Raw genomic sequence first — 24,689 nt, forward strand, 5'->3', positions numbered from 1 at the left:
GGCTTGCGCCAAAGGGCGCATGAGGCGCAATCGGCAAGGTGCAATTTATTTTGTTTCGGGAGGGAGTTGGACTATCTGCTCGGACGAGACGAGACCATTCTACATGATGGACAGGGACACTTAGGCAAGCTGTCTTCACGTGACACATGGAGTTGGGGACGTGTCTTTGACTCTCATGAGGCGTAAATCACCATGGACGATCATCATTTCGTTATGCCACCGGGGTTTGGGGGGGGCGCTTCACCGTAACGGCACAGTGGCCTATTTTCACATTTCCTTACTAAGGCATTTCACAGCATTGCCAGTAGTTATTTCCTTGCTGTCCTCTTCGCACGAATACCCCCTTTCTCCCTCGATACATTGCTCGAGTTAGTCCCAGATAATTGAAATCGAAGAAATTCGCACTCATCGTGCTACCAACATGTATCGATAATAATAGCAGTCCTCGACTGACGTGTAAATTCAAAGCCACTCCCGGCAGCTGCGTGGGGGGGGGGGGGGGGGGGGGGGGGGGGGCGATCCTGGCTCAAGCATGACCAGCATCCCATCCACCCTCCCTCCCCTTTTATGGCTTAGATCCAAATCATCCAAACCCCAGACGGACACACCCGCCGAGGACTACCGGTAGGAGCATTCCGTACACCCCTGTTCGCCCTACCTACCACCCACCGATCAGCGTGCATGCACTCCGCATGACGCTTCCCCGAACGGACAGTAGAATCAAGGCATGACGGGAAGTAGGATAATCGGTGATGACAGAATCCGCAACTCACAATCGCAACGCCTGGTCAAGGCCTGGCCGGCACGGGGAGAGCCGGGGTACGGCGTCTGTTGATGAAGCCCGAGGACGGTTCAAACGAGGGGAGAATTTACACTTTTGACCATCCGATATCCTGCTTGAGGAGGAGGAGGAGGAGGTGCGTGAGATTGCGACCTGTCGCTTTCGGCTGGAGGTGATGGACATGTAGATGCTACTTGTCAACGTCCAGAGTCCAGGAAGATAGGTAGGTAGGTTAAGACGCCGTTGGACCTCCGCCGGCCCCCCCCCCGAGCTTATCCTTTAAGTGATTAGGAGAGGGGGGTGCGACTGAGCCGGACCGAAGCGACACACACACACCCCCTCCCCCCACTTCCAAACCATAAACATTATCATGTTCCGTCCAACTGCATTCCCGGAAAGCGTCTGTACTTACATAGCACGCAGCATGGCAACAACATCCGCCCCCACCCACCCACTGTGCCTTGCTGCGCTGTCTTGGTTTCGATTCCCTAGCGCCGCTCCCGGCCCGGCTTTTGTTCGTCGATTGTCTCATGCACGGCGGAGAGTCAGTCAGTCTCCGCGAGTCGGGGGAAATCGATCCTCACGGCGAAAACTCTGCGCATGCGCCCGCCTGCCCAGTCCGGCCTAGCCCGAGAGACGACGGCTGGAAGCCCCCCCCTCCCAACAGGTTCCGAGCTTTCCCCCAACACACTTCAGACAGTTCACCAGTTGGAGACGGAATTCTTGGGGCAGCCCTCTTTTGGGGGGAGAGCTACGGCGCGCCGGGTGGGGTTCGTCTGGTGCGGAGAGAATTTGGGGGATCTGCGAAGCTTCCACTGCCAGAATTGGGGACGATCGATGCAAAACATCACTTGCTCGACTGAGGTACGTTGTGAAGGCGGTTCCTCTTCAAGGTCGAATCCCCTGCTTGACGAATGCATGCCGGGGGGCATGGCGTAGGCTGGGTTCTTTCACAAATTAGAAGCACAAATAGGTAGTGAAAACTGGAGGCATAAATGTATTTCTATGTCGCGTTTCCATGACTATTAAATTACGCGTTCCCCCATGTCTAAAGTTGTAACAATAATGCCGGGAATAAAAGACCGACGCGACCAAGCGCTCGATGACCGCGGCATGCGGGGGTTCCTGTGTAAAAGTATTGTCATCCTTTTAGTGATGATGAAAATGTGATCCCTTCGCTGATTTCTCGGGATGATGAAAGCAAGGCCCTACAGTGCCTACCCAAACGCCGAAACCCAATCCGTTGAGAACGTCTCATGTATCCCTGTCCGGGCCCTTTTGGACCGTAAATGCAACTCAATCTGTTCATCGCACAATTCTAGATACGACTCTTTTCGGAGAAGCTGACAGGGTCGTAGACACGTTCCTTGATCCAGGCATCGAGAGCGACGTCACCCCACTCCTCCCACTCGATCCACTGGGACTCGGGCAACGTGGAGACGCCGTCACGGCGGGCCGACTTCATGACCTCGCGGGCGACGAGCACGCTGGCATCGCGGACACGCTCGATGCGGGGGTAGATGAGGCCCTTGTGGATCTCGTCGGCGGTGAGGCCGGCGGCGAGGGCGGCTGCAGAGGTGTAGACCATGTCGTCGGTGACCTTGGAGGCCTTGGCCAGGATGGCGCCAAGTCCCAAACCGGGGAAGACGTAGACGTTGTTGCCCTGGTTGGGATGGTAGGTGACAGCGTGGCCGTCGGGGGTTTTCATGGTGAAAGGAGAGAAGGGCGAGCCGGAGGCGAAAATGACAGTGCCCTCGGTCCACTGCACGGCCTGCTCGAAGGTGCACTCGGCCTTGGTGAGAGGGTTGCTGAGGGGGAAGAGGACGGGGCGGCGACCAAGACCGCCAGAGTCGACGGAGGCTTTCAGGGCGCGGACGACGGACTCGGTGAAAACGCCAAAGGTGGCAGTGAGACCGATGAGGGCGGTCGGCTTGACATACTCAATGACCTCCTCGAGCGAGCGGAACTGGTGGCCGTTGTTGTCGGTGCGGGCAAAGTACTTCTTGTGCTCGGCAAGCTTGTCGCCACGGTCCTTGGTGACGAGACCCTTGGTGTCGACGAGCCAGAACTTGTCCTTGGCGGCCTGCTCACTGATGCCGCGCTTGGTGTAGTACTCAACGAGCTGCTTAGCAACACCGACACCAGCGGAGCCGGCACCCATGAAAACGAGGCGCTGCTCCTCAATGGGGACGCCCGAAAGCTCGACGGCATTGATGTAACCAGCGAGAACGACAGCGCCAGTTCCCTGGATGTCATCGTTGAAGCAGCGGTACTTGTTGCGGTAGCGGTCGAGGTAGTTGAAAGCCTTCTCGGATTCGAAGTCCTCGAACTGAACGGTCATGTTGGGGTACACTTCGGTGACGGCCTCCATGAACTCGTCCATGAAGGCTTGTTGCTCGGGCACGGGCACACGCTTGGAGCGGATGCCCAGGTAGAAAGGGTCCTTCAGGTTGGTCTCGTTGTTGGTGCCGGTATCGAGAACAATGGGCAAGGTGTTCTCGGGGTGGATGCCGGCAGCGCCAGTGTACAGAGCAAGCTTGCCGATCTGGGGGTTTGTTAGCCGTGCACCGTGACAGAATAGGGGAAAGACACTTACAGAGATACCAACACCGTTGACACCAAGGTCACCGAGACCCAGAATGCGGGAACCGTCTGTGACGACGCAGATCTGGGGGTTGGGGTAGGGCCAGTTACGGAGCATGGTGCGGATGGACTTGCGCTGCTTGATGGAGATGTACAGTGCCTCGGGGCGGGTGTACAGGGTCGAGTACTGCAAGCAGACATCACCGATGGTGGGGGTATAGACGAGAGGCATGAGTTCACGGATGTTGTCGATGAGCAGGCGGTAGAAGAGGTCAAAGTTCTGGGCCTTGATCGACGACAGGTAGAGGTACTTGTCGACGTCGGTCTGGCGGGTGTTGATCATCTTCATGGCCCGCTGACATTGCGTCTGAAGGCTCTCCATGGTGTGGGGGATGAGGCCAGTGAGGTTCTTGTTGACACGCTCTTCGGGGGTGAAGGACAGGCCTGATTCGACCATGGCGGTTAGCTTGGAGGAGGTATGGATAGGGGAACGATGGAGAAGTTGGGGAGTGAGACGACTCGCACGTCTCAAGAGTAGGGAAGCCATGGCAGTTTAAGTGCTCGAGATGGTGTTGGGAAGAAAAGAAGGAAGGCTGATGTGAACGGACGGGTGCAAAGGAAGGGATACGGCGTGTTTGTTTGGGTTGGGGAAGCCAGTGCGTGCAGTAGGTTTTGTGCGGTGTAAGTGGAGTTGGCTGCGATCAACTCACCTTTGTTCCAGAGGGGCTCGCTCAGAACCTGGTAGGCGGTGGCCTGGGTCTTGGGCACGTACTCGGTGGCACGGTATTGCTGGACCTCGCCGAAGGTGTTCTGGGCGTATCCGCGGTGCTGATCAAGGGCGGCCATTCTCATCTTCTCCTCAATGGCGGAGATGTCGACAGCGGACATGGGGTTGAAGTCAGTCATCCTGCGACTGGAGATGGACATGCGCTTGTTAGATATAGACGAGCGCGAAGAGCGGGCGGAAATAACGGACGACGGCGACGGCGAATGGGACCGGGGCGTAGAGATGTCTGAGGAGCTGGCTGAGCTGAAAGGATACGACGCCATTGACATTACCGGCGCATGTATTGGTGGGAGAGACGCAGAGAAGAAAGAGGAGGCGGAAATGGGCGACGGGGTGAGGCAATTAGTAGTCGTGGAAGCTCGGGGGCGAAGCAGACGAGCGTGATGAGGAGTATGGATAGTGGTGTAATGGGACCGGCCTGTACGTGTTGTTATTAGTCGTTGAGGAGGAGGGCTCGAAGGAGCGGATTTCGGAAAAGGTGCAGGAGAGTAATTTAGGGGGTGGTGAGGGCGTGGAGTAGTAATTGTGGCATTGGACGGACCAGAAGAGAAGAAAGGCGATGTGGTCCCTGCAACTGAACCGCTGACGAGGAAATGTCGGTTTAAAACCTTGTGAACTGGTCCGGTTCGCGATGGAGGCGGCAGCCAGGTACCTCGACTTATACCCATGTGAGCGGAGGATTTGAAGATGAGAGGGAGTTGGGGGGTTTCAAGGCGGTTTCAAGAAGAAGGGATGGCAGCAAGGCCAGGCGCAGAGGTACCGGGTACTTGGGGGAGCGTGGGCGCGCGGGAGACGGGCGGACGAGGAACAAGAATTGGGGATGGGATGGCGCACTCTGAAGATGGGATGGCGGGAGCAAGGGAGGAGAGGAGGTGCTCCAAGCTTCGAATCGAATCGCCGTTGTGTGATGTGCGTCCGCGATGGTCCAGGAGAAGGGAGTGCAGGCCGTATCGTACCCGAGATGGGGGGCGAGGGTCGGACAGGGTGTGTGAATGTGCGTACGCGTGTAGCAGGGTGTGCAGCGTGGGACCGGGAGACTAGGATGGTGGAGGGGTTGAAGTTGAACCGGGGGCGTTTGTGTGTGGAGTATGGGAGAAGACGGAAGCCAGACCCGATCCTAGGAATTGGCAATTTCTTTTTTTCTTGGTTGATGGTTGTTTCTCTGCTTTCCGTGCCCAGTTTGGGCTGGATTGGAGAAGACCGAGTGGAAATTTTTCAATTTGGAGTAAGGCACTGAGGTCACGACCACCTTCAGGCGGTAAGACAGGGCGTGCTCGAACGTGAACCAGGGGCTAGGGAGAGGGGCGTCGGTGAGACGACGGGAGGCGCGGCAGGTTGAGGACGTGATGCCGCCGGGACGGTGTATCCGGCAAGGCTAGGACAGGAGACGATTTACGAAGTACACTAGCAAAAAGCATGATTCTGTCAGCTCATAAGAGCATACGAATAGGCAATGCGGTGCTGATTGGCATCGGCGGTGCAAGCACGGGCGGTTGGCTGACAAACGACGAGCGATGCAATATGGCGGACCGTTCATGATGGGGAGATCGTAATTACCTTTGGATAGGTTCGACGGATGATGCGAGGTGAGCTGAGCTGACAGAACCCGAAGATGGCCTAAGAAGAGCATGGGATGTCAGCCCAAAGCAACTAACGGCGAGCAGGCCCAGCCCGGCGTGTCCGGCGGGCGGGCAAGTGGGGTAGTGCTACCCGTGTAAATCAGAGAGATGCCCGTCGATTGATGTTCTTTCTTTCCTCCCGAGGCGGTCGAAATGAATCAGCTGTGTCGGTTCCAATGTTTCTTACTCTGCAAGATTGGCGGCGGCAAGACAAAGTTGGGTTGACCCTCGGCGACAGGTGCGTGACTGACTGATACATACCTACTATACCTACCTACGCACGCGTACCTACCTGTTGTATTTCTAGTCGAGAGGGCGTTCCTGCCCTACTATGTAATTACCGAATGCCTCCTCCGATCACCGGACCGATCTTGCCTCAATCAGTCAGACCGGGTCGGTCGCTGTTGCCCTACAAAGTGCCTACTTACATTTAGGTGGTTTCTTATGTGCGAACTGTGAGGGGACTCAAAGGAAAGGGAAGGTTCTTCCCAAAGGGCCAATATGGGAGCGAGCAAGCATCGTCAACGCCAATCGGTCTTGTCCCGAACGGATTGTTTGCTTTAGTCACTCCACTCCACGTTCTCCGTTTGGCCGACTGTCCAATGCCCCTGTACACTATTCGTATTAGCCTAGGTATCCTGTCCTGCCCACTTGTCTCTCCAGCCATGCCCTCCTCTAGGCTCCACCCAGCAGCAGCTTCACAAGTCGCACCGAGACACACGCATAAGACGTCGATACGGCATCGGACCCGTGGACAGACTCTCCTTGCGTACCGTCATCATCTACCTACATACATACACTAGGTGCCTACTCTCACCTGTACCTAACACTGGCTAGCTATACCTACCCTAGATGCCGCGTGCTTGTGCTTGTGCTTGTGCTGGCACCGGCACCGGCACTGGCACACCCTTTTGTTGAGGGGCCCGCGCCTCCAAACCGGTGAGGATGCGCGACGTCGGCACAAACACTACGGCACAATGAGTGAGTTGAGACTTTCGGCACTTTGCCATCGAGAGAAAGTCAGCTAGCCATGCAGCTCGGTGTACGTCCATTGATTGTCCTTGCACTTGCGCGTCCTCGGCCCTACCGCGCCTTGCAGCAGCGTCCCGCCCCATCACAACGATCCTTGAGCTACTCCACCAGCAAATATCCACTCTTGGTCTTTCTTGTGAGGCGGGAACGCCTCGTTCATTCAATGTGCAGTACTATTACTCCGTCGCCGACCGGACATCTCGCCGATGACAACACTAACCCCTTCTAGATATGACCCATCCGGCCTCCTTCGACCTGCAACCCGCCGTCCGGTGATGGTCTCTCGGAACGGTCGCGGAGGAGTCTTCCATCTCTCCCCAATCCACGTTTCCGTGCGCACGCGACTTGATGCCTGGCCAATACCTTTCGCGTCGCAGTTTCTACCCGCAGACAAGGGATGATGGACGACGGCTAATGCGTTAAACTCCACGCTGGTTGATGTCGTTGGGGAAAGGCAAAACGTCTCAATGCCAATTATTGAAACGCGGAGAGCAGAGCAGGAAAAATCTTATCTTCAATATCCAGCCAATAATGGCCACGCTATTCCCTTGGTCAATGCCCTCCTCAGGCTAGTCTGTGTCCCTACGTCCCGAACCGTTGTCCTCGAGAGCTGGGAGTCCGTGGGCAGTGTAGGAGTGCGTCGCACTGCTGGCAGAAGGGGGTGCCTCCGGCCGACAGCCTGTTGGGCCCGAGTCGGCCGTCGGAAATCTGACCCCTGCTGTCTTGCAATGGGACGGACGGCATGCCTGCAGGTGCGTGCCCATGCCCCTTGGCATTCTCACGACACCTTCTGGAATCTGGCTGGCCAGTTTGCAAGCCGAGCCTGAACAGACGACGCTCGCCAGACCGATTCCTCGATGGATACGGATTCAGCGCCACAAACGCTCGGCCGGATATTGTGACAACAGTCTGTTGGGTGATTTACAGTTCCCATCATACAAGTTATTCGATTCCATGATAACACCATACGTCAGAGCGTCCGATATCCCGAATCCCGCAGGTTGAGTGAGCATTGGGCATCTCGTGTTCGACACACGATTTGGCGCCGTTTACTCCGTACTGCCCACCATCTTCACACCAAGCCGTGAGCGAGGTGGACCAGAGGCCCCGAATCTCCAACTCATCAAAGATGGCAAAAAGGGGGAACAAGTTGAGAAAGAAGCACGAGACATCTGCAGGGTTGCATGACTCTTCCTCCAGGGTGCAAAATCTACGGGTTTCCGACTTTGCCCGATCACACTCCACATGGGATCCACTATAACGGCAAGCCACAGCAGCCTGCATCCAGCCCACGCCGACGACAGACCCCACCGATACCGAAAGCCAGTCCCTGGCTCCAGAATTCTCATGCCCCCCTGACACTGGCCTCCCTGACCGGGCTACCTCTCCCCCGTTCCCCCACTCCTGGTAGCAATAAGCATCTTGCCCGGATTTAAACAAGGACTTACACGCTTCCAAGGCCTCTACAGTCTCGACTCTCCCCTCCCCCCCTCCCATCTCAAACACCAAGTCGCTCGCAAATCTCGGTTTCGGCCAGTCTGAAGCACGCACAGGAAATCATGCCCTAGTGCCACTCAACCTCCACTGGCCAAGACGAGCCTATTGGTGACAGCACTTCAGATCAAGATTTCAGACGAAACCGAGTTAAACGGACGACCATGTTCTTATATCAACCGCTATCGCTCTACCCAGTTCACGGTACTTGAGCGCGCTCATGGCGTTCGTCTCGGCGCCGTGCCAGCTTCGGCCGCTGCGCGTCTAGGCGAGAGTCAAGGTTCGTTAGAGAAAGGTAATTGACCCGAGACTCGGAGCTCAACCTTGTTCGCCATCCCATTGCTCGCGAAAACGGCCGCCTGTGGACTCATGAAATATAACCTTCGTCATTGGTCTTTGCGGACGAGCCCGATTTCCGGCCGCCATAGCATCGACTGCCACGTCCGAGACATCATGGTAGCGGCGGATAGCATATCGTGATTCACCCCAGACTCCTCTACACGTGCCAAGACAACCTTCTTCACCCGCGATCCCCTCCTGGCCTTGGCGAGCTTGGCATCCGGACCATACCGCCAAGCTTCTTGTCAACAACGATCTGACGTGTCAACCTAAACCCAACACTTTGTGGCCCATCTCACCGCCTTGGTCACGCTGCCGTCCACCTGACCAGGAGCCTGCCGCTAATTACGATATGAATTACCTAACGAACTTTCCTTGTTCGCATTCCTGACAGCAAAAAAGATTTGCTAGCAACGTCGCCGCGTTTCATATGCTGCTCTAACGACATTCCCCTGTTAGGGTCTGTGGACCGCCCGGATAAACGTCGGTCTTTAGATAATTGCCGCGTCGCGCACATGCCAGCCATCCTGTACGCGTCTCTAGCCGGCTCCACCTGCGGCTCTTCCAAGCTAGACACCAGAGATTCAGACCGTCTCCGGCCCCGCATGAAGCCAGACACGGGGAACGTCACACCCCGCACGATGCAATTTGTAGTTGTCGTGCTTCCGACAAGCTCCGCTAGTCTCCGTAACTCGGAATTGGTTTGACTGGTACCCGCCGGCCAACTTTTTTGGATGGAGACTTTTTCAATAAACGAAAAGAAGAAATTGGCTTTTGACTTCCCCAGTCTCCACATCTCTCGGGCACCTACGATCAACTTCATATTGCTGCTCTTGATTGGGTCTCTCTGTTGCTGCAAACTCTAGTCTGGGGATATTTTCGGACATTGTCCGGGTCCACGATGGGATTGCCAGATGGCCATCGTGTCGATTAGAGTTTTGTGCGTCCACATTCGCCCCTCATCACTACAACAACCAGTCTCGTGATCAAGCCACCGGGGAGAGCTGTCTGACGTGCTTCCCGAGTCCTTCCGATAGATACAGCAGAGCTGGTCATGGAGCTCCTCGCGGACGAAGCCGACAGGTTTGAAAAGTGTCGCGAGTCGTGGCCTGCTATTATGAGGGCATCAGGTTCCATAAGTCCTTGACGTGATAACTGACCGGTCGTACTGTTCGCAATGGCTGGTAAGAGTCCCTTCGTCGATCCGCCAGAAGATCTTGGGGTGTGGGGAAAAAGCTTTGTTTGTCTGGTGTGCGATATCGGCCCTGCAGAAGAAACCAATGGACTTACACGGCCCTCCCTGTCCCCCCAACTTTTATTTCTCCCAATTTGCGCTACTTGGTATCTCCAACATTGCCTTGACATTTTTTTTTTGTAGCGGGGGGGAGGGGGCTCTCCCCCAATAGCTGCACGTAGGGTTCTGTTCTGATCGGATGGAGGTGATTGCAGGATAACAATAGGCTGACCAGGTTTTGGATTAAGTGCTGCCAACATGGTTCCGCGGCGCTCTTCGGCCCGATTGAAGTGATCGCAAGTCTCTGTCGTCATTCTGCCTCTATCCCGAAAAAGAGACATTCTGATTCCAAGTTCTCGTCGATTGAGCCACTCCACCGTCTCGTTCTTGGGCCGGCGTATCGGAACGACAGAGGAAGAGGTGTCGGGTCCGTCCATGGTGGGGCCCCGCCAAACAATGCCGCACACGGGAATGAGAGCCGGGCCTGGGGCATTCCCGCTGAGGTCGACACCTCCGCTCCGCGCTGGCGGGGTGGGGGGGGATTGCGGCGGCAACGCCGGGCCTTGCTGCCGGCCGTCACGCGAAACGCAAATGCTCAGGTGGAGGAGGCTCGGAGGGGTTTTATGGAGTGGTTCGAGCGGGATCCGAGGGGGCCTAGTCTTTCGGTGGCCATCCAACTGTGCTGCTGCCCACGATGTGGTGGGCGTCGGCCGGTCGAGCCGCTGGCAAGCTTCTCAAACGTTATTTCCGTCGATCATGTCGCTCAGTCGGTGTGTGTCGTTGGTTCAGAGGCTGTTTGAGGCGTTTTTCTCTCCGTCACCCATTCTCGGTAACCAAGTACAACTATGGACGACAATAGCCCCCCTTCCCGGGTCGACGTTCAGTGTGAACGCAGACCGCGCGCGTCGGGTCCTTTGGCTTCCTGAAATTTCACCTTCGCAGGCTGGGAGTGCATACCTTGGTGACGACGACTGCACGCATGCTCGCCAAGGAGGCGGTGAGCCACGGTTTCGTTACTGCAAATAAAAGCCGGTATAGGTACACGAACACTCAGCTGAAAGAGCCAGCAGCGAGCAGGAATATGATATAGCCTCTAGACTGCACTAGTGGACATGAAACTTGTGCAACAATCAATCATTGATTAGAAGTAATTTATGTATACCTATATGCTAGTATATAGTCAAGTCGAAGTCGCATAACCACATGGGTTGTAGTACATTTCTGTATGCCTGGGTCGTCAAGCAGCTGTTCATTGGGCGCACTGGCGAGATCCTCTCGTCGTAAGGGTCGGCCGTCCACTGTCATTCCAGGTTATTTCCCGTGTGTGTGTGTGTGTGTGTGTGTGTGTGTGTGTGTGTGTGTGTGTGTCAAATAACAGACCTGCGCTGGTATCTTCGCCGTTGTGCAAGGCCTCCATTGGTGGTGCATTGTTTTAACTCGACTTCGTCGTTCCTAAAAGGGAGAAAGTGGTGCTGTCGGCAAAACGTGTCTTGGGCGTGTCGAACGGAGTCATGGGGCTTTTTGTGACGTAGACAAAATGCAGCGTGAGCCGGGACCAACTACTGTATCCCGACTAATATGGATGTGATGTGAGGCAAAGGGAGGCGGACCTTCGCGTGGGTATCATTGGGTTCGTCAGCTCCTCCGCCTAGGGGCCGTGTCGATTCTCGTGTATTGTTTTTGTTCGTTCGGACGTCGGATGTTGTCAACGCCTATCCGTAGTGTTACCGTGGCCCAATCGACTGCATCTCGTATGTCTGCCGCCCCGGGGCGTCCGAGGGACCGGGTTGCCGACCGCTCCGTCCGTTCGGCGCCATGTTCATCACCTCGTGGAAGCTCCCCAGCACCTTGTCTTCCCGTTCGCGTTGGAATTTCTCGGCGCCCGGAGGACAGCCACCGAGCATTTTGTCTTCGTGTCCGTCCGCAAAAGTATCGGGGCCGTGGTGGTACGAGCCGAGCTCCGCCTTGGGCAACCCGAGCATCTTGGCCTCGTGGCTTTGCGCAAATGTGTCGGGGCCGTGCTGGAAGGCGCCCAGCTCGGCGTGGGAAGCCGGAGTCCGGTCCGGTCGCGCCTCAACACCGGTATCAAATGTTTCCGGTCCGTGATGGAAATCACCGAGTTCATGCTGGCGCCGAGGCACATCTCGCACGGCTACTTCCAGCTCGTGTGCGCTTGGAAGGGGGTCAGGGTCGTTGAGATTCGTTGTAGAGTTGGCTTGCGACGAAGCGGCTGTCGAGAAGCCAAAGTGCGATGTTGATTCCAAAGATGGGTTCGAGGGAGCCGGCGCAAACTCGTTGTGTATATCGGGATGGTCGAACTGGTGACGAGGCACCGCCGGGGGTACCGCGAGCCCACTCGCGGGTGCATGCTGTGACCAAGAGCGCAAGCTGCGGGATTCTGATGGAGATGTCGCGGTAGCGGGTATTGTCACCGGTGACACTCCACCTCTGACCGGTACCGGGTAACTCGAGGTTGCAGGAAACCCGCCGGAGTATCCCGGATAGCTCGCATCGGCCCGTTGCACCCCATACGGCAGTGCGTCGCTTCCATCCTCCAGAGACCCAGTTGCCGAGGAAGATCCCGCGCCGGGGCTGCCACGGTTCTTTGCGTCGACCTCGCTGTACTGCGTGGTGGCAGCTTGCTGGCGCCGCCACCAATAGAAGGCGATAGCCCCGATCAAGCCCACAACCCCGATCGCAACCCCGACGCCTATTCCCGCTCCGGCAGCGGGGGAGACGCCCCTCGATGTCGATACCGCCGCTGCGGATGACATGCTCGCTCCGTCGGTCCATGTCGCTGTGCCTGTTTGCGATACGGCTGTGGTCGTCAGGGCAGACGTAGTTGCCGCGGCCGAGGTCGTCTCCGAAGCCGTAGAGAGCGTCGCCGATTGTGTGCTCACGGCGACGTTGGCGGAGTAGATGGTCGAATAGGCCCCATCGTTGACGGGGCTGACGCTTGAGATAACCCAGTGCTGCGCAGGCTGCGTCGCCGCAACGCCCGCCGAGCCCTCGACGTCTTTGTTCATGAACAGATTGGCCTTGGGATGCACGTCGAGCACGTAGCCGGTGCCGTTGGCGACGTTGACGAACTTGTATTCCCCCGATCTTCCGCTCCATGGTGATATTTCCCAAATCTGAGAGTCGCTGACGGATGACTCCTGCAGGCACGCCACAGTGGCCCCGACAGCGGGCTCGCTCGCATCGTAACACACTCCCAGCTGCTGCTTCACGCCCGCCTGGTCGAGGCGCATGAGGTAACGACCTTTGACCTCGCCAAAGGGTTGGAACTGCCAGGCGGCGGTGCCGTCAGTCATGGGATGGACTCGCAGGCCGACATCCCGGAGGATGAGGTTGAGGGCGAATGGACCAGTGCTGTTGTCGACGCGCGTTTCCGAAAGGCGGTACCACGCATTCGGGTCCAGTTCCGCCATCGTGGATGCGGTCGCGGCCTCGTGGTCGTCGTGGTTGTCGTTGTCGTCGTCGTGGTCGTCGTCGAGTCTGGGTCGTTGTTGGCGGGCGACAGGGCTAAGGAAGGGGGGGGGGGCAACGTCCGCGGCAGAGAAAGGACGGGTAATGTTTTTCGTCCGCGACCGCATGGTTGGCCCTTCGATCCTACATAATAGAGAAATGACATCGCAGGGGTACGAGTGGGCGCTGCGGGCCCAGAAGCCGCGCAGCGTGGGGACCTCCTGAGCAGAAAAGGACTGGAAATGCCTAAAGAGACTGCCAAGAGCAGTCCATGTGCCCGAAAATGCAACGTCGCTACTGCTGCTGAGAGCGTGGCGAGGGGGCTAGGCTGGAAGTGCAACAATAGAAAAACCACACACGACAGGGGGGGGCTGGTGCCCGTATCCAGGGGCTTGGTGTCCCCAGAGTGGTTCGATGGCTCACAGCCCATTCGATGACGCCGAGGATTGCTTCAACGGGGCGGATGACGATTCGCTGTCGAGCGACCATATGCGCGCGCGAGAACTCAGCCGCGCGCAGCTCCAATCGCTCACACACGCGTGTGGGAGGTATCCATTGGGCTCCTTGGTGTACCAACGGGCTGACTTGGCGCTTACTTACATCGGGGCTTGGTGGGCAAGAGGAGACGTGCCCGAATGTTGTCGAATGCCGAGCATTGGCGTTCCTGTGTCGGAACGGCGAAGCCCAACTCAAGTACGCACTATTGGGTGGAAGACGATGACATGCCGTACCGTGTATCCGTACACCGTATGCATGTAGTCGCCGGTGCTGTCTCCGCTGCTCTTGGAAGCTTAGACCTGCCGATCACCCTAGAGTATAGAGCGGAGAGAGCGGGAGGCCGAATGGTACGTGAAGAACTCTATCTCTTCGGCATGGGCACGCTCCGATAGACCGGTCCTCGGTCCCGATCCCGATAGGTAAGTAACGGAGTCAGATGGGGTGGGTACGGGATCGGCGAACTCGAGCCGCACTTTATACATGTGCAGAGATGCAATCAATCTTTATCAGTACCAGACTTTTTAACTGTCCTGCGCCGAGACCGCAACCGCCGACATTATTATGTCCTAATGCTAACGAAGACTTCTCGCACTCGCTTTCAATATCCACCTTCCACATTAAGAAATCGCTACGGTCAGACGTGGAAGAAACCTTTCTCACTGTCATCCGTGGAAATGCCATGCTTCCCTTCTTCGTATTGTGCTACATGCCTTAAGGCTGGCTTCGCGTGACAAAACAGAAAGAAGCCATCGACGACGGTACAACCCGATACACGGCATCTATTCATCAGCAAGGCACAGTCCCTCTCCGCGACCTACCACTCTGTAGACGAGCCCGGCTCCTCCTCAGTAATCCTCCACGATCCACACCTGCCGTTGCTGGCCCAAAATATGCCATTCGTGGTGATGTTCGTCTGAGAACGCAGCTTAAGCGGGGGCTTACACTGCCTCCGTTCGTCCCTGGTCTTGAATATGTAGCAAGTTCCAGAGAAGAGATGATACAGGCTGCCGCTGCAGTCAGGCGTCGTTTGGCATGCGACACAGCAGTTCTCTGGAGTGTCCGTGCGACGCTCCTCACTTGTGACGGGCCAGTAGTAGAGAGCCTCGACGAAGTACGACCGCGGCTGGCCGTGGTACGCCTGCACATTGTTGGTCTGGCAGGCCTCGTAGACGGTCCGTGTCGGGTTGGCGGCGACCTCGGTGATCGTGGAGGTTGTCGTTGTCGTCGTCGTCGTCGCCACGGTAGTCTGCTGGGTCGGGCCCGGGAGGGTTGTCGTGGTAGTGGCGGCCCGGGTTACCGTGATCGTGGAAGTGGTGGTCGTGAAGACACGAACGACTTTCTCGCAGACAACTGCCTGCGGCCAGAGGAAAGGCCTGACTGTGCGTCTGCCTTCCTCGTCGCCGCTCAGGCTGTTGCCGAAGCTGTGGTCCGCATCTGCCGGTGAGATGAGAGCTTCGTCTAGAGACCCCAAGCGGCCATAGGCGCCGCCAGTTCTGGCGCTGGCGGCGGAGATGGGCGTGAAACCCGTTGGCGCCTCGACAGTGACGGTACTGAACGATGAGACGTGCGTAGTGGTGGTGACGGTTGATGTGATTGTGACAACGCCCTCGGCGGATATGGTGGGGGTGACGGTTATGGTGCTTGTTGTCGGCGTGGTGTAGGTGTATTCGGTGACGGGAAAGGTATACGAGTACAGGCGAGAGTACGTTGGGACACTGTCGCGCTTCCGCTCCGCGAAGTCGGTGTAGCACCCCTGCTCTCCGGTGACGGTCCTGGGAGGACTCTCGGGAAGCTGAACCTCCAAGGCAGCTTCTTCAGCGTTGGCGATATTCTGGGCTGCCAAGACGATGGCCGTCAGGAGAGACTTGGTGAGCACCATGGTGAGTCTATGGGAACTGGAGCACAACAGAGGGATAGATGGCGATGTGATTTTGAAGCAATGTGGTCTTTGCTAGTTTGGTGAGACTCTATTATGTCTTTTACTCGATTACAGACACGCACCATGCACCTTGATAAATATCGAAGTTTAACAAGTGTATGACAGCAACAAGGCGCCATGAGCTTACCTTGAAGGCCCTATCTGCGTCATGGAATCCAGACTATGGCATGTTGCAGCAATCTTCTTGGCTTATGACATCTTCGTCCAGAGTCTCTGATGATTCAACTAATGTCCCCTGATGCACCCATGGCGGTGGACATGAGCGAAGGCTTTCCGTGACTTCCGAGTTGGGCTCTTAGGCGCTCATGTGGCGCAGAATAGGTCGATATGCAACTCGAAGCTTTGGCAAATGTGGAAACAGGCCAAACTAGAAGGCTACCACGCCGCTTCCAGACCTCACTCTCGTAACATGATGGGTTAGCCACGGAGAAAATCAGCAGTTCAGCACCGGGAGTAGTGAGAAGACGACCCGGAAAGGCTGGGACGGCTGTTTCTCTCACCAGGCACGGACCGATCCAGGAAGCAGCATAACCGTATCTGTCTGGACCTGAGTCTTTGACTGAACCTTTGGTCGAGGTTGCTAATAACCCATTTCTGATTGTGGGATGCGATCTCTTGAGATCCCGTTCATTTAGCGTCCGTCAATACTTTCGGTACCATTGTTTTCCAGAATGCTATCATCCCATCACTGGAATCCACAGCCTGTTTCTGTTCACTCGGAATTGTGGCGGTGAAAGGAAGAAGACTATATGCGGGCGTATACTCTGATGTGTTAACACTATCCTCATGTCTACAACCAGGACTCATGTGGTATGATTCGGAACGCCCTCGGGGAGGTGAACGTCGTTTTCTTCTCTATTAACTATGTGAACTTGTGTTTTAAAAAGCTCTCTGATGACAGTTATTGCGCCTTGCCAGTCGCCGAGTTTGGTGTTTCCGTTCTCGACATGCGCACCATTGTGGACTGCAACAAAAACCACGCCGCCACGACAGCGGAGGCACCCTCAGGGTATTTCTCAGGGATCTCTGCTGCCCTTGACCCTCCTACACCTGCCACTCAAACTGGAGACCGTGACTTCTTTCGGCGACATCAGATCGGATCATTGCATCATTGATGAGTATAACAACCATCACGCTGGGAACTGCAGGAAGGAAGGGCCCTGGAAGCACAAAATACTTCCATATGGATTTGCGTTTAAATACAGCAGATTCTTCAAGGGGGTCGGTCACTTAGCTACGCTCATAGGGAAGCACTAGGAGAAATTTCCCACGATAAACTTGGGCAAGGACGGGAAGCACCGCCGTGTTATCACTGTAACATGGAACTATAGACAGCTTGGAGTTAGGGTCTTGGAGAAGACGGTTGGCAGTTCAGGAATAAAGAGTCAGCTCGTCGGTTGCTGGAAATCCCTTGTGAGATGGTATGGGGTGAGGGCCTGCCCCGCTGTGTAGGTAATGATATTATACTTACTGTGTAGATGATGTTGGCTATCAGAACCCCCTGTAATGCCCAGAAGGATGCCATAAAAGGGAATATTTCCTGAGCTCCTCAAAGCATCCCCGTGCTTTCGCAGTCTTGGGTCGACTACACCTGTGCAAAAGTCAACCAGCCCATCCTGTTGACCTGGATCTTGTTTTTGCCACTGAAAATACAAACAGGTCAAGTGATCTCTGGTATCACCCATCATCTTGGCTTGTTTGTTACGTCTAAGACATGCGTTTATTCATCTGGTTGAATATGCGACTCGTGACAGACACAGAGACACACGAAAGATTTATATAAGACGTCAGTTAACTTGTAAGCAATAGCCTATAGCTAGAAGTGCTTTCGATGCTGCGGTTCTAACCTCTGATAGCCTATTTAGACCAAAAGGACTAGTTCTAAAGCAGGTCTACAGCACATCTACACTTGGAGCTTGAGAGACTTGGTGGTATGCTTTTTTGTGTCTTCAGTCCAATTTGTTCCTTGGCCTTTCAACTCTTGATTCCGAGTACCTTGTGAACAGCAAGCAGCACACAGCTGCCCAAGAGATTGCGTACCAATTAGTATCAGGTGGAACCGGCTGATGATGGTGTGACAACAGGAGTGTTATCTCTTGACTAACTAAGTATTTGTATGGTAAAGCCATGTCCAGATCCCTATATAGCAAACCGCACACCATCATAGAATAAATACAACAGAACAAGAAGAATACAGAAGCAACCCATCCGCCTTTAAAAAAGGCATAAAAGATAGATAGACACTGCGGGAATCAGACCTAACTAACCGCGGGGATAGCAGTAACCTGCGGGCTCGGCCTCCCCGCCGCAAACACAGGTCTGATCCATTCGAGCAAAACCATTGGACGCTGTGAGAATTGAACTCACGACCTTTCACAATGATATCGCGTTCCTGACGGAAGTGCGAAGCGAAAATCATACCCCTAGACCAAGCGCCCAGTGGCGGAAACCGGCTCCTAGTTTTACTCTTATTCGACAGACTCACCCCGCGATGGGCCACATCGTCTGTAACTGTGGATCGAGTGCCACACGACGGGGCCGCAAGCACAATGATGGCGGTGGCCCGTAATATCGTTTCGACGACGGAATCCAGAAGCTCCGGCACGTTCACTCCGTCACATTGATGCTGTGATCCAATGTCGGATTCCATTGTCGGCGACAGTCGACCCCATAGACGGGTTTCCGGGTTCGTCAGTACCTCAAAGAGCAATGAAACCCCGAGATTCGTGCCCAGCGCAGAGGGCGACCACGAACGACCCCGGCGATGCACCGCCCTGCCAGGTGGCGCTCAAGGTTGCAAGTACATCGTATGTGTGGTGCGAGGCAAGCGTCGTCGAAGGTGAACCCCTCACTCCAAACCCGACGGAACGCCGAAACATCACCGGGGGGGCTCAGCATCGAGCTTGACGACAAATCTCCGTCCGAACTGACTAGAACCAGCGCACGCGGGCTGCTTTGCGTATCGGCCTAGCGCGCAGCGGGAAGCGCCGGGGCATGTGTTCTCCGCAGCTTCAACCAAGGGAGGGAAAAGACCGTTGGGCGGACAACAGCGGATAGCGATTGGAGGAGTCTCAAAACGATTAGGTGATGGGACCAAAGTGTATTGGGTGGAACAGCGCACGTATGTTACAAGACATTACCCCTCATTTTCCGGATGTCGATGTTGATAGGATGCGGGTAGATGGGAGTGTTGCTGGATGCTGCATCGCATTGCGTGGTCTGTTGGACGCAAGTCAGCCAGCCGACCTGTCGAAGCGGGGGACAGTTCAGCTAGTCGCGCAGTAAGCTGCAGACAGCGTTGGAGATGAAGATTTGCCGGAGGTCGCGGCGTCTCACTGTCAAGAGGAGTGCGCTGCCAACGGAAGCGGCATGCACCATAAGCCAATAATGTGGCGCGCGGGAGCTTTCCCCCACGGCTATAGAGAGTACTACCTAACTTGGAGATGCCGAGTCGTAGCAACCGTACATCGATGCCGCCAACTTGTGTGACTGATGTGAACGTACCGTGTTCTCCCTCTCGTAGCTGCGTATGCTCTGCAGGGGCTGATCTTACACTGCAAAAAAAACTAAAAAAAAACTGTCGCTCTTCTCTCGAAACTCCCGATGCCTTTCCGATGCCTGACTGGTCTAGGAGATACTCTGGAAAGGAGGGGCACCGGCACCTGGTATCTCGGGGAGGTGGAGATGGGTGATGAAGGCAAACGGCTGCGGGGACGAGGCATGAGAGGAGAGAGAGGCGGCTGCTCCACGTCCATCCGTCGAGCCAGTACGGCACAGACCAGACCAAAACGTAGCATGCACCGAATGAGGCTTGTCGGATTCTCTTGCCTCTTCCTGGTGCCCACCGTTTGCCTGGGTTTCGTTTCCCGCCTCTATATCCCGGATTGCCGGCCATGCTTGCAAACATAAATACATCGCGCCCCGTCAGGTTTTTTATTGTCCTGTCCTCATTCTGATCTCATACAATCGTGTCAGCAATCTCACAGATCCGAAGTACCTGATCTCTCGTCTCTCACACATCTCTATCATCTATATAACAAGCTCCCTCCGCCCCAGCTCGGGCCTCTTTCTCTCGATAACTTTCGTCTTACAAAACAAACGACGTCACAATGGTATTGCTTTCCCGTAACATCCGTTCCGTTGGTTCTTCGGTCTCTCGAGGACTTCACACGTCCTCCAGGGCATCGTTGCTCGCAAGACCTGCATTTAGTCGAGCTGTTGTATCTTCGACTCTTCCTCGCAGGATGCCTGGCCAACTCAATTCAATTCGCACACTAACAACTACTCGCCATAACCAGGTCAAGGTTCTTGCAGTACTCTACGACGGCGGCCAGCACGCCAAAGACGTAAGTGTCTATTCCATCTATTCCCTGTTCCAATTCGCCCACAGCCGTCGCGCCCTCGAGTACCCCACCCTAGAACGTCACTATGATAGCTCCCGCGCAGCTATGCCCCGCCGCGACCCAACTATGGAGAGCTAGTGCGGGGGTGACGGGAAGGTGCGGGGCTCGGAGGTCGATCGCTGATACATCGGCATCTTTCAACCCTTGGCGATACGCCTCGGAAATTGCCAAATGCGGGGTGCATGGCATCGCATCTTTGGAGCTGGCCTGGGCTGACTGTCGAATCCAAAATAGGTCCCCGGCCTCTTGGGCACCACCGAGAACGAGCTTGGTATCCGAAAGTGGCTTGAGGACCAGGGCCACACCTTGGTGACCACTTCCGACAAGGAAGGCGAGAACTCAAAGTTTGACCAAGAGCTCGTCGACGCCGAGATCATCATTACGACTCCGTAAGTTGGCCTACCCGAGGTTTCGAGGCGCCAGCACAGACTTACCCATCCCAAGTTTCCATCCCGGTTACCTCACCGCCGAGCGTCTCGCCAAGGCCAAGAAGCTGAAGCTTGCCGTCACTGCTGGTATCGGCTCCGACCATGTCGACCTGAACGCCGCCAACAAGACTAACGGTGGTATCACCGTTGCCGAGGTCACCGGCTCCAACGTCGTCTCCGTCGCCGAGCACGTCGTCATGACCATCCTCGTCCTCATCCGCAACTTCGTCCCCGCACATGAGCAGATTGAGCGCGGTGACTGGAACGTCGCTGCCGTTGCCAAGCAGGAGTACGATCTCGAGGGCAAGACTGTCGGCACCGTCGCCATTGGCCGGATTGGCGAGCGTGTCTTGCGTCGCCTCAAGGCCTTTGACTGCAAGGAGCTCCTCTACTACGACTACCAGCCCCTGTCTCCCGAGAAGGAGAAGGAGATTGGCTGCCGCCGTGTCGAGAACCTCGAGGAGATGCTCGCTCAGTGCGACGTCGTCACCATCAACGCTCCCCTGCACGAGAAGACGCGCGGCCTCTTCAACAAGGAGCTCATCTCCAAGATGAAGAAGGGCTCTTACCTCATCAACACCGCCCGCGGCGCCATTGTCGTCAAGGAGGATGTCGCAGAAGCCCTCAAGTCCGGCCACCTCGCCGGCTACGGTGGTGACGTCTGGTTCCCCCAGCCTGCCCCCGCCGACCACCCTCTGCGTACCGCCAAGAACCCCTTCGGCGGCGGCAACGCCATGGTTCCCCACATGTCCGGCACCTCCCTCGACGCCCAGAAGCGCTACGCCGACGGTACCAAGGCCATCATCGATAGCTACCTGAGTGGCCGTGAGGACTACAAGCCCGAGGACCTCATCGTCCACAAGGGTGACTACGCCACCAAGGCCTACGGCCAGCGCGAGAAGAAATAAGCGACGGATGATATAATACCCCGGAGAAAGGGCGACATCTGGGATGTTTAGTACATGTGACGATTTAGCGTTGAATTTTTCTTAATGGTTGCTTCCGAGCATTAACATCTGCATTTGCACTTCTGGGGTATCCGAAGTCAAGTCTGGGTTACTGTACATAGAAATGTTACCGGATGTGATGCAAACATTCCACACTTGCGAAATCGGTTAACTGTGTTTGGATGACGGTCGTGACAGGTTTCCTGCATTCTGGGAGGCACGCAAAATATTCTGTCCCCCCCCCCCCCCCCCCCCCCCTTTCCCAACCAACCCCCGGGAGTGTTCGTCCGGCCTCAGTCGAGCCTCGAGTCAACGCTGCTTCGAAGAACAGAGTCATGAGTTGACGAGGAACGTAGGCCAGCCCCGTAGACGTATGCATTTCTTCTATTAAGGTAAAGTACCACAAGTTGTTCTGTCTACACGCTGTTGTCGTCATCTCTCATCCCCGGAGCCATCCGGCTTATTCGACGTCTTTTGCGAGCGCCGTAGTTGATCCCCCCACACGGGTCTCTTCGCCGCTGTTATTGATGCGGGCTTGCTTATTCTTTTCTTCTTCTTCTTCTTCTTCTTCTTGGCCGCAGTGCTAGCCTTGCAGCCCATTTTGCCTGCTCGTCCGTGCCTGGCTACGACGCCGGTCTGCCCAGCCTAGATGCTATCGTCAAGCATCTCTGGGCCTAGTCCGAACTTTTCCAAGAAAGAAAAAAGTTTACTCCCGAAATCCCGAGGTTGGGACCCTAATGCTCACAAAAGGTGATGCGCAAAAAGGCAATGCCGCTGAATGATACCCAAAGCCGCTTGAAGCAAGGCCACTCCCGTAGCCGAAAGCAAACATTATGCAACCGCTTCTCGTCTTCATGACCTCTTCCAAAACTGCCACCATGAACGCTCGTCGTTCTCCGAACGATGCCTCGTTTCACGCTTGATGACCTGCTGGTCCCGTCCGCGGATGCGCCAAAAGTAGACGGGCACGCCGGCAACGACAAACAGCACCACCGTCACGGTCTGTAGCGGCTGCGCAAACACGGCGCGGCTCAGCAAGAACAGGGACACGCAGCAGAAGATGATGGGCGTGGTGATCCACGTCTTGTAAGGGCGGTCCAGCTGCGGCTCGCGCACACGAAGAATGATCAGCCCCAGGACTGTGATAAAATAAAAAGTGTACCCCGCGACTCCGTAAAAGGTCAGCAGAGTACCAAACTCGCCCACAATGATGTAGGCGGCCGTCAGCAGGCCGTTGAGCACGAGCGCCCAGACGGGGGTATAGAAGAGACCCATATCGTCGTCGCCGAGGGCGCGGATGAGGAGATTTGCTACGCGCCCGCGCGAGGTGCGGGAGGCCGTCACCGAGCGACCTTCTGACCGGGACAGGCCGATGCTACCGAAGATGGAAGGGATGTATCCCTCTTTACCCGAAACGTAGACGAGACGCGAGGACGTAAACGTTGACGAGTTCAGAGCGCCGAAGCAAGACGCCGAGACGATCAGCGCGAGCACGAGGGAGCCGGCGGAACCAAAGACCTTTGCCCCGAACTGCACCGCTACCGTGTTGGTGGCGTTGATGGCGGCGAGGGGGAGGACGAGGAAATAGGCGACGTTGGCCAGGACGTAAGATAGAATCACGAGGGGCATGGCCGTGTGAATGACGCGGGGGAGGTCGCGGCTCGGGTTGCGAAACTCGCCGACGACGTAGTTTGTCTGCGAAAGGTCAGTACATGCTTACGTCGAGCAGCGAGAGGTCCTTACGTTGTCCCAGCCGTCGTAAGCCCATAGGCCCGCATACAGTGCCACTGCCCAAGCGGAGAGATCCGACGACGTGCCGGCGAACCACTCGTGGGTTTTCCACTCCAAGCTGGCCTTGCCCGTCAGGGTCTCGCCAGTAATCGCGACTACGATACCCGTTGCAGTCACGCCCAGCAGCGCGATGAACTTGAGGAACATGAGCCAGTCATTTACTTTGGTGCCCAGCTTTGTCGACAAGCAATTGAGCAGCGTCACTGTGATCAGCGCCACCATGGCCACCGCCTTGTTCACCCACGGACTGAGGCTCTCCGCCTCGGCGCCGATGGCCCCCCTGACGAGGTACTCCCCCATGATGATGGCGACGATGGCGGCGCTACCGGGTTTCAAGACCAAGACTGCGACCCACGTGAACAGAAAGCCGGCCATCTCGCCCATGATCTTTGCGAGGTAGACCTGTGCACCGCCGTTCAGCGGTATCGCGCCGCCCAGCTCGGCGTAGCTCGCTGCGCCGGTCCATGCCAGCACGCCCGCAATCACCCACACCACCAGCGCTGCGCCGGGCGAGCCGACTTTGGAGCTCACCTGGCTGGGACTGGAAAAGATGCCGCTCCCGATGATGAGCCCCACGATCAGACTCAAACCGTTGAGGTACGTGAGCGTCTTGTGTTTCTCCAAGCTGCCGCCGCCCAGGCCGCCGTTTTGTATCGCCGTCGAAGTCGGCGCGCCAATGGGAGCATAGCCGCCGCCGCCCGCGCCAGCGGTGGAGCTAAGGGGGAAAAGGTTGGCAGTGAAGTCGAAGCCCGAGGAGACGGAGTACGAGCGGTCATGACGGTTGGGCCTACCGGCGTTGGAGGCCGGATTGGCGGCGTCTAGGGGGTCTTCGGCGTCGAAGGAGAGTTTTCGGGATGAGATGGAGGGCCGCGAGGATGGGATGTCCGAGGCGACAGAGTCGGCGCGTGAGGAGGAGGCGAGAGAGGCGAGCTCGAGGGAGTCGCGGTGGGAATGGACATTAGCGTAAGGCGGCATGGTGGATGCGCTTGGATGTCGAGGTAACGAGGATCGCGATGAGTGAGCGACTCTCGACCTGTTTGAATCGGTTCAGCTTGAGGGAAGATGGTGCCGGGACTATTGCATGTTGCGCCGACAAGGTGTGATGTGATGGTGTGCTTGTGGGGGATTCGCCCGCGTCCTGAAGTGCGTGTGTGCGAAATTGGGTATTAGAGTAGCAATGTCTCTGGAGATAATTGTGACGTCGTTTTACATATACGTTTCGTCGACGGATAAAAGTCGTGAAAAAGCTGCGCCGGGGTCCGTCTCTCCTCTCCCGAGGTAGGTAGGTAGCTATGCCCGCTAGAAGATTTCTTTTGGAACGCGAAAATCGAAACAATCCAATGTTC

The 24,689-nt window shown here is 56.2% G+C and overlaps 9 protein-coding genes across 9 annotated transcripts; 2 read left to right on the forward strand and 7 right to left on the reverse strand.

Annotated features, from left to right (window-relative positions):
- Positions 1-516: 516 nt before the first annotated feature.
- On the reverse strand, positions 517-1,172 carry LY79DRAFT_142609 (uncharacterized protein). The gene is made up of 2 exons (XM_060550969.1): positions 774-1,172; positions 517-654 (listed from the first exon to the last, which is right to left on the reverse strand). Exons 1-2 carry the CDS (start codon positions 962-964, stop codon positions 573-575), a joined length of 273 nt encoding a protein of 90 aa, XP_060420081.1. The 5' UTR covers positions 965-1,172; the 3' UTR covers positions 517-572.
- A 737-nt stretch (positions 1,173-1,909) lies between these two features.
- On the reverse strand, positions 1,910-4,068 carry LY79DRAFT_142421 (malic enzyme). Its single transcript, XM_060550968.1, has 2 exons — positions 3,378-4,068; positions 1,910-3,326 (listed from the first exon to the last, which is right to left on the reverse strand). Exons 1-2 carry the CDS (start codon positions 3,909-3,911, stop codon positions 2,100-2,102), a joined length of 1,761 nt encoding a protein of 586 aa, XP_060420082.1. The 5' UTR covers positions 3,912-4,068; the 3' UTR covers positions 1,910-2,099.
- Positions 4,069-7,544: 3,476 nt separating this feature from the next.
- Positions 7,545-9,342, forward strand: LY79DRAFT_575178 (uncharacterized protein; the record flags this gene model as incomplete). Its single annotated transcript, XM_060559682.1, has 4 exons — positions 7,545-7,554; positions 7,730-7,886; positions 8,371-8,591; positions 9,179-9,342. The coding sequence occupies 4 exons, from the start codon at positions 7,545-7,547 to the stop codon at positions 9,340-9,342; spliced, it is 552 nt and encodes a 183-aa protein (XP_060420083.1).
- A 112-nt stretch (positions 9,343-9,454) lies between these two features.
- LY79DRAFT_142316 (uncharacterized protein) lies at positions 9,455-10,435 on the reverse strand. The gene has a single exon (XM_060550967.1). It carries the CDS (start codon positions 10,304-10,306, stop codon positions 9,566-9,568), a length of 741 nt encoding a protein of 246 aa, XP_060420084.1. The 5' UTR covers positions 10,307-10,435; the 3' UTR covers positions 9,455-9,565.
- A 1,158-nt stretch (positions 10,436-11,593) lies between these two features.
- Positions 11,594-13,300, reverse strand: LY79DRAFT_586199 (uncharacterized protein; the record flags this gene model as incomplete). Its single annotated transcript, XM_060560596.1, has 1 exon — positions 11,594-13,300. The coding sequence occupies one exon, from the start codon at positions 13,298-13,300 to the stop codon at positions 11,594-11,596; it is 1,707 nt and encodes a 568-aa protein (XP_060420085.1).
- A 1,017-nt stretch (positions 13,301-14,317) lies between these two features.
- LY79DRAFT_535254 (uncharacterized protein) lies at positions 14,318-15,841 on the reverse strand. Its single transcript, XM_060556498.1, has one exon. It carries the CDS (start codon positions 15,712-15,714, stop codon positions 14,650-14,652), a length of 1,065 nt encoding a protein of 354 aa, XP_060420086.1. The 5' UTR covers positions 15,715-15,841; the 3' UTR covers positions 14,318-14,649.
- Positions 15,842-17,867: 2,026 nt separating this feature from the next.
- LY79DRAFT_142672 (uncharacterized protein) lies at positions 17,868-18,667 on the reverse strand. Its single transcript, XM_060550970.1, has one exon. The coding sequence runs from the start codon at positions 18,422-18,424 to the stop codon at positions 17,936-17,938; it is 489 nt and encodes a 162-aa protein (XP_060420087.1). The 5' UTR covers positions 18,425-18,667; the 3' UTR covers positions 17,868-17,935.
- A 1,351-nt stretch (positions 18,668-20,018) lies between these two features.
- On the forward strand, positions 20,019-21,513 carry LY79DRAFT_504869 (D-isomer specific 2-hydroxyacid dehydrogenase; the record flags this gene model as incomplete). Its single annotated transcript, XM_060553551.1, has 3 exons — positions 20,019-20,120; positions 20,412-20,566; positions 20,622-21,513. The coding sequence occupies 3 exons, from the start codon at positions 20,019-20,021 to the stop codon at positions 21,511-21,513; spliced, it is 1,149 nt and encodes a 382-aa protein (XP_060420088.1).
- An 891-nt stretch (positions 21,514-22,404) lies between these two features.
- LY79DRAFT_504257 (amino acid permease) lies at positions 22,405-24,318 on the reverse strand (the record flags this gene model as incomplete). Its single annotated transcript, XM_060553495.1, has 2 exons — positions 22,405-23,247; positions 23,296-24,318. 2 exons carry the CDS (start codon positions 24,316-24,318, stop codon positions 22,405-22,407), a joined length of 1,866 nt encoding a protein of 621 aa, XP_060420089.1.
- Between the last annotated feature and the right edge of the window lie 371 nt (positions 24,319-24,689).

The sequence above is a fragment of the Colletotrichum navitas genome (assembly GCF_030913465.1).
Source record: "Colletotrichum navitas strain CBS 125086 chromosome Unknown LY79scaffold_2, whole genome shotgun sequence".
NCBI classification, from domain to species: domain Eukaryota; kingdom Fungi; phylum Ascomycota; class Sordariomycetes; order Glomerellales; family Glomerellaceae; genus Colletotrichum; species Colletotrichum navitas.

Coding starts and splice junctions, on each gene's coding strand:
- LY79DRAFT_142316 (XM_060550967.1), bottom strand. CDS start 10,306: ATGGACGGACCCGACACCTCTTCCTCTGTCGTTCCGATACGCCGGCCC.
- LY79DRAFT_142672 (XM_060550970.1), bottom strand. CDS start 18,424: ATGGAATCCGACATTGGATCACAGCATCAATGTGACGGAGTGAACGTG.
- LY79DRAFT_535254 (XM_060556498.1), bottom strand. CDS start 15,714: ATGGTGCTCACCAAGTCTCTCCTGACGGCCATCGTCTTGGCAGCCCAG.
- LY79DRAFT_142421 (XM_060550968.1), bottom strand. CDS start 3,911: ATGGCTTCCCTACTCTTGAGACGTGCGAGTCGTCTCACTCCCCAACTT. Junction 3,327..3,377: donor TCAACGGTGTTGGTATCTCT/GTAAGTGTCTTT, acceptor ACAAACCCCCAG/ATCGGCAAGCTTGCTCTGTA.
- LY79DRAFT_142609 (XM_060550969.1), bottom strand. CDS start 964: ATGTCCATCACCTCCAGCCGAAAGCGACAGGTCGCAATCTCACGCACC. Junction 655..773: donor CTTGACCAGGCGTTGCGATT/GTGAGTTGCGGA, acceptor GGTGGTAGGTAG/GGCGAACAGGGGTGTACGGA.